We start from the raw sequence: 15,803 nt of genomic DNA, 5'->3' as shown, positions 1-15,803 counted from the left end.
AACACGGGCAGAGAATTTGAAGACTGGAACTTCAGAAACCACTTATATACCTCAGCCTTCAGTGGTCTATCTGAAGAGTTATCTCCAGAGCTTTCACAGTATTAGGAAATGCAAAGTATAAGCTCAGAGGTAATACTTTAGGGCAGCTTGAAATGTCCTGGGAAGTGAAACTTGCAAGTTTAACCATTTGAAATACCAGAACTATTTGTTTCAGATAGATTGATTGATTGATTGATTGATTGATTTGAGAGAGAGCATATGCGTGAGTGTGTGCACATGAGTAGAAGAAGGGGCAGAGGGAGAGAATATCCAAGCAGGCTCCATCCCACCAGCCATGAGATCGGAACTTGAGCTGAGACAAAAAATGGGACACTTAATTATCTCAGCTACCCAGGTGCGCTGAAGTACCAAAACTTTTAAATGTTAACCATTTTTATGAAAATTTCTATGAAATCTCATTAACTTTTTCTTGATGACTCTGGGTTTTTTTTTTCTTTATATATATATATATATTTTTTTTTTTTTTCTTGGCTCAACTCAGGTTTCTTTTTCTTTAAAAAAAATTTTTTTTTCTTGATGGCTCAGGATTTTTTCTTTTAATTGTTTTTTGTTGTTTGTTTTTTGTTTTTTCATTGAGAAATATCAGATAGCCTGCTCTGTTCTTGATTAGCGTCTTATCCCAGGTGATTTGGGACTTTAGGATGTTATCACAAGTTGCCACCAAGGAGAAATCCCTACTATATTAACTGATGTGAGTACTGTATGTACTTACATATATGTATATATGTATTTTTTTCTTCTGTGAAGAGAGTGAATACTAATATAGGTCCACAGTCCCTTGTTTAAACCCTTGAATCCTGCTAAGTGTCTAAATTGAGATATTTTTACATTTTAGCAAGGTACATAAGCATGTCCAGTATACACCCTGAACGCCCCCAGGGGTACTTGTTCAACACATGATTATTTCTGCCCCCACACATATGAATGCTTACACTAAATGGGATAAAGACTAGACATAAATAGCCCAGTGTCAGGTTAGGCCAGGTTTTGCTGCCAAACAAGTTTCAACATCATATAAAGACCTTGATTTTCAAAGGTTTTAACATTTTAGAATTGTAGAGAAGAAATTCTAAACCCATAGGTAACACTGAAGATTTACCATGTGCCAAGTACTGTGCTAAATTCTTTATGTATTATCTCAATAAATCCTCCCGGTAGGTAGATACTTCTGTTACTCCTGTTTACCAATGGGGAAAACCAATGCACAGGGGAGTTAAGTAACTTACCCATGGTCGCACAGCTAATTAGTAGAGCTAGGATATAAAGCAGAGTTAACATTCACCAAACACTTGTTACATATTCGCATTACTCTAAGCACTCCCTCATTTGATCTGCAACCATTCCATTAAGATAGTCACTGCTGTTATTCTCCATTTAACAGGTAAGAGGCAACAGGGAGATTATATAACATGTTCAATCTGATGGTGTGGTTTCAGAGCATGTGTGCTCAGCTAGTACCACATTCTATGAGTTTATAGCAATGAAACAACTGGCTTCTAGGTTCAACAAGATGAGTTACCACACCGAAGGCTAGTGGGTTTCCTCACACGTCAGCAGCATCATTATACTCCTTAAACCATGATATTTTCACTGCAGGTTTTACCATTTCTTTATATGGAATCAGTTACTACATTTGCCTCCACATCTGCTGGCAACTACCCCTCTATCTCATTGCCCTGCCTTACTTATTACAAGTATAAATGAGCACTTACTGTCATGACCTAAAGCATGTCCTAGCACATTCAGGAGAAGTCACTCGCAAAGCCTCCCCCTTCCTTCTCCCTTTCCTTCCTCCTCCCTCCCCTCCTCCCTCCCCCCCACCCCAGGTAGGCAAATGCTGCCCTTGACTCTGCACCCAGAGTAGACTCTTAGGCACAGCCAACATTAAAAATCACATCTCTGGGGATCCCTGGGTGGTTCAGCGGTTTGGCGCCTGTCTTTGGCCCAGGGCGCGATCCTGGAGTCCCAGGATCGAGTCCTGCGTCAGGTTCCCGGAGTGGAGCCTGCTTCTCCCTCCTCCTGTGTCTCTGCCTCTCTCTCTCTGTCTGTCTATCATGAATAAATAAATAAATAAATCTTTAAAAAAAAACACATCTCTGATGTTAAAAAGAGATGTAAAGGACAGTTTCCTTGTGGCTTGATTCTAGAAAGTCCTCTCACTCTCTGAACATCTCTTTTGGTGGCCTGTGGAGTCAGTGGCTCACACCCACCGCTAGAAGCTAGCAACCATCCCCTCCAGCAGGGTCCCCACTCTCAGCAGGAACCCCTGTGTCTCTAGCAGAAGAGCTTCATTCATCTCTGACGAGCATATGGGGGTAAAGATGATCTTACGTGGAAGATAGCAAAATAGAGCAGAATTCATCAGGAGTTACCAAAGGGTTTGTTTTGACTATTGTCCCATCGGGCCATCCTCACCTTTCCTCATTTGTCTGATCCAGAGAAGAACTGACCAGGTTTACCAGCACTGAGCTGGCCCCCTCCAAGGAAAGTAGCTAGCCCAGGGTTCTTCTGGAGCTGGCTGTACGCAGCCTCCCACAGCCAGGACACATGTGTGGTCCATTTCCTCGTACTCTGTACTCTGGTCCTGCTCGTGAACTAAGCACTGGGCCACAGGTGGCAGAGGGGGGGCACTCTCAGCTTCTTACACTCTGCACTGAGGGGCATTCTTCTCCTGCAGACCAGCTGAATGGTGCTCTTTAGTGACATCGGTGTGACGGTGTGACGTACTCCTCTGAATCTTTGCTGAGTTTGCAGGGGTTCGAGTTTCTTCACCAAAGTGGTGCCTGAAGTCCTGAGAGCCTCTAACACCACTGATGTCCCCGCAGGTGGCCCTGCCTTAGGACTGACTGCTGACATAGCAGAATGCTGGTTCCTGTGCCTTGTCCAGGAGCTCAGCGAAGCCCCACAGGGCTCCAGGCAGCTACATGGCGTTGTACCCCTGGTACTTCAGGTCTGGATTTTCTGTACTCTTTGTCACTGCCTTTTTTCTTCGCTCCTCATCTCATTCACTGTGGCTTCAAAACTCTAGCCGCAAAGAAAAATAAAACAAAATCTCTGGTGTTGCTTCCACCTCTAAGTATTCCCACTGGCCCTACTACACTCCACTCACCTTTCTCTCTACATTCCTTTTTCTCCTTGTTCTAGTTCTTTCCCTTGTCAACTCTCCTGGCCTGAGCATTAAGCATACACTGCATATGGAGTGCCTACACCACCTTCGATTCTCAGATATTTTCTCCATCCGTGTAGGCTCAAGAGCTGCTTATTGGCTGCAGGAGACATTTTCTTTTATTTTTTCTCCACCTTTATCTTCTAGATTCAGTGCCATTCTAGTTGCTTGATCTGCTCTGACCTCCCTATAATAAGTGGCACTAGGCTTATGTCTGCTCATGTTTCACTTATCGAGTACTAGACTATAAAATCAATCCAGTGGGGTGCTGGTGGGTTGATTTGGAAGTATTGTGTGGGATTCTCTTTTTTATCAAAGTTTGATCTGAAGATAGAGATTATAGAATCCTACATTCATTTTTGCTTAATGCCAGCCACTCTGAGTAACATGATTTTGGGGACCAGCATCCTCCTAAAATAGCCCATCATGGGACAGACAGTTCTTACCTGCATGGGGTTTTCTTACCCAAAACAAAAACTTTAGTGTAATTGAAAAAGAAAATAAATATATGCTTAGGTATATACCTAAGCGTTAGTTATATCCTGTCTCTTGGGTGAACTTGAATACCCAGCTGATTTAATATACAGTGCGCAGAAACTGACCCAGAGGGTGCACCTGGGTGGAGTGCTCCCCAACCGAACACAGACTAGAGTCCTGAGACGGAAGTGTAAGAGAGTCTTTTAAAGGAAAAATGTGTTGGGATGCCTGGGTGTGACTGCGGTTAAAGCATCTGCCTTCAGCTCGGGGCATGATCCTGGAGTCCCACATCGGGCTCCCTGCATGGAGCCTGCTTCTCCCTCTGCCTAGGTCTCTGTCTCTGTCTCTCTCTCTCTCTTTAAAAAAAATAAAGGGAAAATGTGATTATTGCATTTTTATGGATTCTTTGGATAATGTTTATTTCTAGAGGAGAGCATTTAGCTCCAATAGTCAAGATATAGCAAAATAATTTTTTTTTTCCTTAGAGAGGGACTCAACTTTTTACTCTCTGGTAAGTAAAAACAAGCCATGATCAGTTTGGCTCAAAGTGCAGATGATAGCCAAACCAAGCATTTATTATTCAAGCAGAAAACATAAGCAATTCCCGTCTTCCAGGTTCTAGCCAATACCTGCACATGTACAGCAAGCAGTAGAAGAGTTAGTCCAAAAAGGAAGGGAGTGAAGTATTCAGAGAGGCCCAGTCTGCAGTCTGCAATTCCAAGTGTTTTGCTTTTTTCCCCCCGTGTACTCAGAGTTTACACTAGGTGGCATGCAAGGAAAGCCGAACACATTTGGAAACTTGATTCTGTGCACACCCAATTCTTCTGGCACAAACCCTGGCCAGTGGGTGCAGCTTCAGAGCCAGCGATCTCGTTTGAGATTGTTCTTTTTCTCCTCCCCAGGATGAAGTGTCCTCTCGCTGGCACAAATAAAAGATTCCTAATTAACACAATTAAGAACACGCTGCCCTCCCATAAAGAGCAAGACCCTGAGCAAAAGGAGGGCAGCAAGGAAGCCACGAAAAGCCAGGGCCAGAAAGAAGAAAAGCGGAAGAAGCACAGAGGTCACCCCTACAAGCACAGCTTCCAGGCCCGGGCCCCCGAGGGCCACTCTCCACACCGGAAGCCCAGCAGCCGGGACAAGTCGGGGAAGCGCTCCAACAGGCGATGAGGAGGACGGGCAGGAGCCACCTGCACTGATCCGTCTGGGACAGGGGGTGTGCCCACGAGGATTTGAGGACAGGCCTGCAGCCAGAGAGCAGACACCTAGGAGTGACTTTTACAGTCGGTCCTTAGTTGCTATGACAAGGAAATGAGTGCAAAGGGACTTGCTCTGCAGGTGTCCAGGCAAGTTCCAGCTTTTCTGGCAGTGGCCTCCCATAGCGTGTCATGTTTTCATTCTCTGTTGTTTGGAAGTTGGTTTCAAAATAAATCTAAAACTTAAGTTTTCAGAGGTTGTAACGACTAATTCCAGTTTTTTCGACGTGTTAACGACTGTGGTCCTCAGATTTTCTCAGAAAATGAAACACTTGTAAATCCTCTATGTTATCTTTTTGGAAGATGAATTTAAAATTCAGAAGTCATCTGGCCAGTAACCACAGTCAGGAAAAGATGTAGCCCTTCAAGGGCTAGAAATTTACCATGAAACTCTTTGATAGGTTTGTTTTCCTCTAAGGGAGCCATGTAGAAAATTCTCAAGATGGCTTTGAATTCAGTGTTCCATATCAATAACCAGAGGCTAAATAATTGGCTCTGTTGTTTCCTTGTGCATTCTCAAACTCATTCCTGACATAGAACAACTTTCTATATTTAATTTTTTGGGAATATATAAGTTTTAAGTGGTGCTTTTAAAAGAACCCTCAAAAGTTAAAACTAACATAATTACTTTAGTGCTATGTCTTATTTAGCTGCAGACCTATAATACCACTCTTAGTATAGTTGTTTCAGAAATCTTAATTTTAAATTAAAGTGTGTTTACAAGACCGTTTTCTGTTTTTTTTTTTTTTCAATATCGATGTATCTCCATTTTAATGTATAATTACAAACCTTTCAAACCAGTATTCTTCCTTTCATACTCAGGAAAATGTCACCAAGTACCCTCTTCCCTGGTCCACAAAAGGAAGAAGAATCTCTCTCTGTCCCCCCCCACCACCACCCCCAGTTTTCCAAAGCATCTGAGCTTATGCCTGGCTGCTCCCAAATAATCACTCGCCACAGCCTGCTCCCTGCTTCCTGGCAGCCAAGAAAAGCCCTTTCTTAATGTTTAGAAAGGAGCACATCCGAAAAGTTAGCTTCGGGGTGTTTATAGAGAAACCGTAATAGACCAAGCACTGGCTTTGACCATCAGGCCGCTGGCCACACCCTTGGTCTGCTCTGAGCTAAAAGCTCAGGAGTGAAGACCAGGCATTCTCACTAGACCCACCTGTCTCCCGAAGACCCCAGGGCCCCTGTGACTTCATAACGACATAGCAAGACACTTCGCTTTCAGACGTACAAAAGGAATAGTTTGGCTCATATGACTTTATCCAAATCCATTTATGCATTAGCTTACACTGTTTGTGCTAAATTGGGAACATTTTGTATTTAAATACTAGAAATAGAGTCCTGAGTTTTTGAAAATTCTTGTTATAATTAAGTAAAATAAAGTTGGATTGTATCAATTGTCTATGTTCTTTGTGTTTAGAGCAAACTGCCAAATTTGTTATTCTTTAAAAGAAAATTACTTTTTTTTTTAAGATTTTTATTTATTTATTCATGAGAGACACAGAGAGATGCAGAGACACAGGTAGAGGGAGAAGCAGGCTCCATTCAGGGAGCCCAGTGTGGGACTCCAGGACCACGACCTGGGCCGAAGGCAGTGCCCAACTGCTGTGACACCCAAGTGTCCCAAAAGAAAATTATTATAATGAGCACATTCTGTTACTTGCAGGAAGTCTCCGTACCTCCTTACACTTAACCTTTCTTATTTAATTGTGTTAAAGGACGAAGTAGTGTTCTACAGAATCACTCTCTCCTTAAAAAGGAATTGTTCCTGGGAAGCCTGGGTGGCTCAGAGGTTGAGCTCAAGTCTGCCTTCGGCTCAGGACATGATCCTAGGATCCAGGATCAAGTCCCACATCGGGCTCCCTGCATGGAGGCTGCTTCTCTCTCTGCCTGTGTCTCTCCCTTTCTCCTGTGTGTCTCTCATGAATAAATAAATATTTAAAAACTAAAAAAAAAAAAAAAAAAAGGAATTTTTCCATTCCTAAAAACTTGATTTAGAATCTTTAAAATTTTGATCAAGAGCAGGAGTGTTTTCCTGTATATAAATGTCAAGAGCAGATTATCCATTTTGTAAGTCAATCAGAGAAGGACGAACATTATATGGTCTCATTCATTTGGAGAATATAAAAAATAGTGAAAGGGAATAAAGGGGAAAGGAGAAAAAATGAGTGGGAAATATCAGAAAGGGAGACAGAACATGAGAGACTCCTAACTCGGGGAAACGAACAAGGGGTGGTGGAAAGGGAGGGGGGTGGGGGTGACTGGGTGACAGGCACTGAGGGGGGCACTTGATGGGATGAGCACTGGGTATTATGCTATGTGTTGGCAAATTGAACTCCAATTAAAAAAAATATATGTAAAAACAAAACAACAAAAAAAAAGATTATCCATTTTGATTCTCCATCTATACAGTACATGTTGGAGGAGGTGATTAGTACTGAGATCTCACATGCACCTGCCACCTGCTTCTGCACTTAGGGAGCAGGCCCCTCCAAGAGCTTCCTCAGTCTCCTCCTCCTGGCTGCTCTCCAATATAAATGTCTGTGGAGCTCCCACAGCCCAGCAAGGTGTTGGAGAAGTTGAAAGGGAGCCCACCTCTGCAGTTGGCGGGCTCCGGGGCTCCCTTCCTGTGGCTCCTCTGGATGCATCTTCCCCATCCAGGAACCAAACTCTTTGGACTGAGTCCCTAATTTAGCCAGTAGAGATGGAGTTACCAATGCTCAGCCCTCAGTTTTAGGAACTGCTCTTCAGGCTTCCTTTAGAAAGCTCTAAGACTTGAGCACAAGTGTGACTCAGCAGAACTCATTTTCCTGGGGCAGCCCAGGGGGCTCAGAGGTTTAGCGCCATCTCTGGCCCAGGGTGTGATCCTGGAGACCCGGGATCAAGTCCCACGTCCGGCTCCCTGCATGGAGCCTGCTTCTCCCTCTGCCTGTGTCTCTGCCTCTCTCTCTCTCTCTCTCTCTCTCTCTGTCTCTCATGAATAAATAAATAAAATCTTTAAAAGAAAAAACTCATTTTCCATTTTACCTCTTTTCAGAAAGCATAGTCTCTGAGAAATGTAAGCCAAAAGCAATGGCCTCCACCCGCAGCCAATGACCTTTTAGTGTTATGTTAGTCTTCGCAAATGGCCCACAGGTCATGGGGAAGGGACCGAGCAGCTGGTTTTACTTAGAGTAGGCTGAGCACTGAAGGACACTTCCTCAAATCTAATTCTGGAAGGTGGCTGTGGAGCTTTGAATTTGCCTGTTTTTTCTTCCCACCCCCCACCTCCCAGGGCGGGGTTGGGGTGGGGGGATAGGGGTGGAAGAGGTGGTACAGGTCTGCCTCAAATTTACTGGTACTATTAATCATTCCTTCATGGATTATGTGACTCAGCATGGCACTCACATTTTTTATATTTACATAATCCCTATCCCTCTTAGAGGTTATGCCATTGTCTTTGAATCATGAAGAGTATCTGGCCCACAATCAGTGCTTGCTTAATAAACATTATGTGAGGTGAATTCCTGATGAAGTGAAGCCTCACACTCCCTTAAGGAGTGTTAAACTTGTAAGTATTCTCACCGGGAGGGATGAGTTGGCTATACTAAAACTGTGTGGACAATAACACTTACGATGTATCATCAATAGGCCAAACATGTTAGGCCTTTTTTCCTCAGCTTTATTGAGATACAGTTAACATATAACACTGTGTTAGTTTAAGATGTAAAATGTGGTGATTTGATGTAAGTATATATTGTGAAATGATTACAGTAAGGTTAACACATTATCTCAGTTACCATTTTTGTGAGTAGCAAGAATATTTAAGATAGGCCTTCACCTATGTCCATATAGTCATCTCAACCCTATGAAGAAGATAGTATTATGCCCATTATATAAATAAGGAAACAGGACTCGGTAAACAGTTTGCCCAAGGTCACAGCGATGGGAAGTGGCAGGAATGCTGTCTGAAGCTGTCTGAATCTACAAACCTATATTCTTTCCAGAACTTTGTGCCAACCTGGATCTAAACTCAACTCCCTCAAAACACAGGACCGGAGGGCACCTGGGTTGGCTCAGGGGTTGAGCGTCTGCCTTTGGCTCAGTTCATCATCGCAGGGTCCTGGGATCAAGTCCCGCATCAGGCTCCCCGCAGGGAGCCTGCTTCTCCCTCTGCCTATGTTGCTGCCTCTCTCTGTGTCTCTCATGAGGAGGAGGAGGAGGAGGAGGAGGAGGAGGAGGAGGAGGAGGAGGAGGAGGAGGAGAAAGAAGGAGAAAGAAGGAGGAGAAGGAGAAAACACACAGGACCAGGATATCTTAGTGTATAATGAGCCAAGGATTTCCAAGTTAAGAGGCTAAAGAACTTGTGTAACTAATGCATTTTATTGGTTACCGTGTACTTCTGGAGACCTGACTAGGCAAGCCCCACCCAAGGAACAGGGCCAGGAGCAGTGTTTCCCCTGGGCCAGCTTAGCCATCCAAATCCAGGAGGAAAGCTCTTAACAGTTCTCTGGTTAAATGGCAGCTGCTGGAATATCTAAGGGAATTTAAACTCCCACGTGAAGCAAAGATTTTCATATTCAGCCTCTGCTTTCTTCCATCCACAAGAATAGAAGGTTTTGGAGTTAAGAAATCCTAGCATCAGGACCTCTCTGGTACATTAAATAACATCATCCTGTGACCCACAGAGAGCATGCTGCCCCCACCTCGACCCCCTTCGAAAGGTGGGTCAACAGGTGCTGGGATAAGCCCTTCCCTCATCCAATGCACAATAGTGAGAAGCCAGGCGACGAACATCCTCAGGTTTGAAAAGACTGCTAAGAAGTGTGCACTCATACCCACGCGAACACATAAAGAAGTAAGTAAATTAGTTAATCCACATTAAACTGCCAATACAACATAGTAAGCAGAATTCAGAGGAATTTTATAAATAAATAATTTCGACCTGTGTTACCAGGCTATAAATCTCAGTAGAAGGCCCTGGGCATTATCACGAAATGAACAACAATAAACAGATTTGGGAGCATCATTAATAGTTGAGCTATTCTCCCATCTATCTAGCCCTGTAACTTGCACCTTTACTCTTCCTGACTTATGAAAACTCCCTATGTGCAACATGAACTCCAAATATAACATCCTGATGAAATACCTGAGAGACATTTATCTCCACCAGGTAGGTGTATAGCGCACCCTCCATGGTTGTCCACCATCCTTCCTAACTGGTTCTTTCTCATTAATTCCTCAGGTTTAGTTCCTTCAAGACAAGCTAGTATATACTGCCCAGTTACAAGCCTCCATTTACTCCAAGTTACAGACCTGTCAGTCTGATAAATAGTCTTTCAAAGCTCAGTGCCGATTTACAAACAAAAAAAACTGCAAAACTGTTTTTTAATCCCATCTCCTACGTGAAGAACAAGCCATCCACTCACTCACTCACTTGTTCCATAAGAGAGCTAAGCAAATGTGACAGGTACCGTGCTGGGCCCAGATTGGAACAATCGAACTCCTGGCCTCAGAATCTTTTAAGCCATGTTCATGTCTGCCAAATTTAAAGGTAGAGAGTATCTGGCCAGCAGGATGTTTACTTCTCAAATATTTTTTGGCCCTGCCTGCAATATTACAATTTTCCATATTTGGGAAGCAATTGGTGGTTGGTCATCAGCACAAAAACAGCACAGGTGCTTTCATTTTCAATTAAAAAAAACAGTCAAAATTTTCATTTTGATGAGTTCTAGAAATATGTATATATGTACCTATGTATGTATGTACATATGTATCTATGTATCACACACTCTTAAAAATAGTTGTGTGAATCCCAAAAATAAACACAAGGCAATATATAATATATAATATATAACTAGATCATGTAAAACTATTAGAAACACACTAGGAACAAGATAAAAAATTTACAAATAGATGATATGTTCACAGAAAATACAAACATGAAAAATGTTCAATTTACTAGCAAAGAAAAAAATGCAAATTAAAATGATTTTTTTTAATTGCTGGATTTGGGGGTGTTTTTTGGAAGGGAATTCTGCTAACCAGAGTATGGTGATACACATACTCTTGGAAAACAATTAGCAAGTGGGTAAAATGGCTCAGTATTTCCAGAAATCATTGAAATGTTCTCTGTTAAAAACAAAGAAATCGTGCTTCTAAAAGTTACATAGTGAGGTTTTGCATTCAATTTAGTATATATTCTTATCTAGTTATTGCTTGGCTTTTTGTTCTTGCCCTGGTTTGAATAATGCTGCTTTAGAACCATATTAACAAGCAGAGCAATAATATCAATGTAAAAATGTAATTACATCACAAACTTATTTTCTTGCTTGTTAATTATGTTCATTTTCCCATTCATTATAAGGTTGGGATGTTCTTTTGCAGGATGCTATATCTGCTCTGAATTAGCAAACAATAAATTACTCTTTCTCTCCTAAAGCCAGAACACAACAGGTCTGGAAACGAGGAGGAAGGAGTGACGAACCTCAAAATCAAGATTAATAATTCACTCTTAGAGACATGTGTTCCCTATCCCTAAATCTCTGAGTCTGTTTCAGATCCAGTGGAGAAAGAGTACTACCAGGGTCATGATAGTGATTGCGCTGAATTGGAAGTTAAGACTGTCCCATGCAATTTCCGCCTCTTCTTAGATGGAACTGCTGAACTGGGAGTTTGATCATCAATATTAAAAGCAAATTAGCACCATATCTTGGGAACTCGAGGAAGTTTAAGAGGGATCCTGGTACATCTGTGAGTGATCGTGCTTAGCCATAAAGGTTAGTGGAGGACTACTAAAGCTTTAAATAGCCATGGGCACATGGGCTAGGGTCATGCCTAGTACGTACAGTGCCTGTGCATGAATAAGAGCAAAGTATCTTGGATGTCTGTGATGGTGTATTGGTGAGCTGAGGGCCAGCTGGATTTTGCCTCCATTCACAAACCCTCCACTAGGAGCCCCTGTGTGTGTTATGTCACTTAGAGTTGTAAGCAGCAGTCCTGCCAAAGACTCTGACGCCCCATGAACAAAGTTTTAGGTTATTCCACTAGACAAAGAGCCCTGACAGCTACAGTGCTGGCTAAAAGCAACCCGATCATGGAAGGAGCAGTAGAGGAAAGAGGTCAGGAATACCTCTATATTGGCAGGACCAGAGGAAGAAACAAAGACTATTCCTTTTTATGATTTCAATGAGTTTTGTCTCTTTCTTCTTCCTTTCCCTTCCTATTGTATATAGTGTCTTGGTTGGGGGTTGGATTTATCCCTGAGTCTGCAGAAGTATGGAACACTAAGACAGAGCTGGAGGTAAAGTGAAATGGGCTGGAGATCCTGGGGCCCGCTGGCCCCATGACATCACTTCCAGAAGCAATGATTGGGTGTGACACTGCTGGTACTTCTACCGGTAAAGAAGTGAGTGGGTCGCTTTGTAGGGCAGTTACACTGGGAGAGATTGGGATATTTCTGGAACTGTGTGTGTGTGTCCTCCCAACCCAGGGGAGGACTGAAATGATTTCCTCTGCTCAGTACTTTTTTGCAGTCTTGGCTTTGTGACAGATTCTGCCCCAGCCATGGGGGTGAGTACATGAGCAAGGCTGGGTCGGTCAGACAAACTGCTTCAACCATGAAGTCAAAAGTATTGCTACAAGGGTGCAATGGGGCAGCAGGAATCCTTATGGCCAGCAGAGAGAGCTTGTCATGGGGCCAGAAAGTTGGGGGGAGGAATGAGGCATGTAATTGAAGGAGAGTGGCAGGAGGCAGGAGTAGGCACATGGGAAGTCTAAGCCACTAACAATCTTACCTAAGGCTTCAGGATCTGCTTGAGCCTGACCTCATATTAATACTGCAGTTGAGGGGCACCTGGATGGCTCAGTGGTTGAGCGTCTGCCTTCGGCTCAGATCATGATCCCAGGATCCTGGGATCGAGCCCTGCATCGGGCTCCTTGCTCAGCAGGGAGCCTGCTTCTCCCTCTTTCTCCCCGCTCTGGAAACTGAAGTGCTGCTTCACAGGTCCAAATGTGTGATTTTTGGATGACATCCAGTTCATAAGGGGCAGTTCAGGTCATATGGTCACTTAGTGTTCTAGGTATTTAGTGTCTACCCAGACCCAGTTGCAATCTGGAAGCCTTTTCCCAATAGAAGATTAGCTATTTGCCTGGGACAGTGTGGCTCCCCTCTTAAACACTATGATCTGAACTGTAATTCTTCCAAACGGGTTTCCCCCAGGCTTCACAGAGCATCTCCATCTGCTGCAGACACACTGAGTATCTATCAATGGATCTGCTAGATCACAGGGCCCAAGGATAACAGCCACCTTGCAGCCTAAACTAGCTAGAAAGCATCTCTTTGCCCTTGGCACCACAAAGACTTTCTAGCTTGACAGATTTCTCAGTGAATGAGTAGAGAAGCACATTCACATATAGTCGAGTAGGACACTACATAATATATTGTCCAAGCCTAGGCACTTTTAAATGAAAGGAGTCCTATTTAAAATTGTATCAGGACAGCAGGCATAAACTTGGATTGTTCCAGACAAATAAGTCACTCTAGATATGTATATTGCCTCCATGATTCAAAGAAGCTTACCAAGCATTTTGACTTTTCTTTAGTGGTAGGGGGTGCAAACTATTATGTCAATGGCCTGTGTCCCCATTTTAGTCATAATCTGCCTATTCTCTTCTTGGCTCCAGCCTTTCCCCTGCAGGAAGATAAATGCAGTGTTCGTGTACGAAGGGTAAAGGGGGTTACCTAGTGGCATCTATGAGTGAGTGAAGACTAACATTAAATCTTGAAGAACTGCATGGGGATGCAGGACAAATAACCTCATCCTTTAACTACTTGTATGAACTTGAAAATCACTTGGCTAATATTAATTGCAAGATATGTATGTCTTTCTCTTGCCTACAGTTGAAGTTCATTGCTGCCTGGTAAGAAGATCCTGCTTTTTCCACTTGCCTCATCTAATTCCCAGAGATTTCTCTCACACTGAGAATGGGCAATTACAGTGTGGGAAAGGTATTATTATAGCCAGTGAATGTAGATGTATAAGGGTATGGACTGATATATCTGCAGGGAGAAAAATGATGAAGGAAAAAATTATGTCAGATATTCTAAAAGCTAAAGACTTTGAAAGAATATTGTCATTCCCTTTCTTTGCAAGAACACATTTCATCTGATTTGTTATCATTCTCTCTGTTTTCAAAAACACACAATCAAATACTTTCCAAACTTATACTGTAAGTTTATATAAGTGTGAGTTGGTTTGCCTTTAGAAAAGTGGGATAGGGATCTTGCGTCTTACTCATGTGTAAAAAAAGGCTATGAAATGAGTATATTAAGAATGAATTAATATATTAAGAACTGAAGTGAACTTCTGCTTTGGGCAAGATGGAATAATAGGGAATTTACCATACACATGAAACAATTTTTTAAAAGCCCCAAATACATGAAAGAATGAGGACAGTTTTTAATACATTGGACAGCAGGCATCAAAGGACAGTGATCTCTGAGTGAGAGAAAGCAAATGAGGTGAGACCTATGATTGCCTCTGCATGGAAAAAGTTACTATGCTGCAGAGCAGGGAGTCGGGGATGAGGCAGAACCTAAAGATTCCCCTGAGTTGAGGTGACAGATAGGGAAGCTGGGGAAAACAAGGCAGCTGTAGTGAACTGTAGTACACAGTGGAAAGCACTAAAGCAGAAGGAGCTAGACAAAAAAATAAGTCTGGAGATCAGCAAAGGGCCACTCTCAAATACTCAACTGAATATTGATCAGTTCATGTGTCTAAGGAAACTTCCTGAGGCCAGGAAAAGAACCTCATGAAACAGTTAAAGGGAACAATCCTCAGAGCTCATAGAGTCAGAAATAGTACCTGTTTTGACTAGCCATAGTGGAAAGCCTAACAATTCACAGGATATCAGATAGAGAGTATTCAAAAGGATTTTGCCTCATTGCTGGAGCAAAATTAGCCCTAGACCAAATAGTGCTCTGAATCCACCAAAGCTTAAAGGCAAGACTCAAAAGGATCAAATTGTTTCCAAGCAAATTAATAGCATTCCAGGACAAAGTTCAAGAACAATTATAGGAATACAAAGATAAATAGTACCACCAGGCAAAATTCCCAATGTCTGTCACCTAATAAAAAACTAAGACAGGCAAAGAAGCAGAAAAACACAAGCCATCGTAAGGAGAAAAAAAAATCAATAGAAGATGACCTAGAGATGTCAAAGATGATAGAATTAGTAGTTAAGGACAATAAATATGTTCAGGACACTATAAGAAAGATTGAATGTTAAGTAGAGACACAGAAGATATAGAAAGACCCAACTCAAATAGAGATAGAACTAGTATCTTTTTTTTTTAAGATTTTATTTATTTATTCATGAGGGACACAGAAAGAGAGAGAGAGAGAGAGAGAGAGAGAGGCAGAGACACGGGCAGAGGGAGAAGCAGGCTCCATGCTGGGAGCCTGACGTGGGACTCCATCCGGGGTCTCCAGGAACTCACCCTGGGCTGAAGGCGGCGCTAAACCGCTGAGCCATCCAGGCTGCCCTAGAACTAGTTTCTAAGATGAAAAATGCATTGGATGAGATTAATGGCAGATTAGACATAAAAGAAAAGATTAATGAACTTTAAGATGTAACAATAGAAACTATTTGAAATAAACTACAAAGAGGGGTACCTGGGTGGTGCAGTGGGTTAAGTATTGGACTCTTTAAAAAAAAAAAGATGTATTTAGTTTTATTTTAGAGAGAGAAGGTGGAGAGGAGAAGCAGAGTGAGATAGAGAAACTGAAGCAGACTCCACACAGAGAATGGGGGGACTCAATCGCAGGACCCTGAGATCATGACCTGAGCAGAAACAA

The 15,803-nt window shown here is 42.6% G+C and overlaps 1 protein-coding gene across 2 annotated transcripts in view; it reads left to right on the top strand.

Moving 5' to 3' along the window:
• The window catches only part of LOC140615777 (protein POLR1D-like), a 44,701-nt gene extending 39,548 nt beyond the window's left edge, over nt 1–5,153 (top strand). For both annotated transcript variants that reach the window (XM_072795660.1, XM_072795659.1), the window contains exon 3: nt 4,606–5,153. In XM_072795660.1, coding sequence (XP_072651761.1) covers nt 4,606–4,873 — 268 coding nt within the window. In that variant the 3' untranslated portion in view covers nt 4,874–5,153. The remainder of the gene's footprint in view (nt 1–4,605) is intronic.
• The last annotated feature ends 10,650 nt before the right edge of the window (nt 5,154–15,803 follow it).

Source organism: Canis lupus, chromosome 24, assembly GCF_048164855.1.
Source record: "Canis lupus baileyi chromosome 24, mCanLup2.hap1, whole genome shotgun sequence".
NCBI classification, from domain to species: domain Eukaryota; kingdom Metazoa; phylum Chordata; class Mammalia; order Carnivora; family Canidae; genus Canis; species Canis lupus.
The sequence above is the reverse complement of the archived record's forward strand: the minus strand, read 5'-3'. Positions and strand labels throughout refer to the sequence as shown.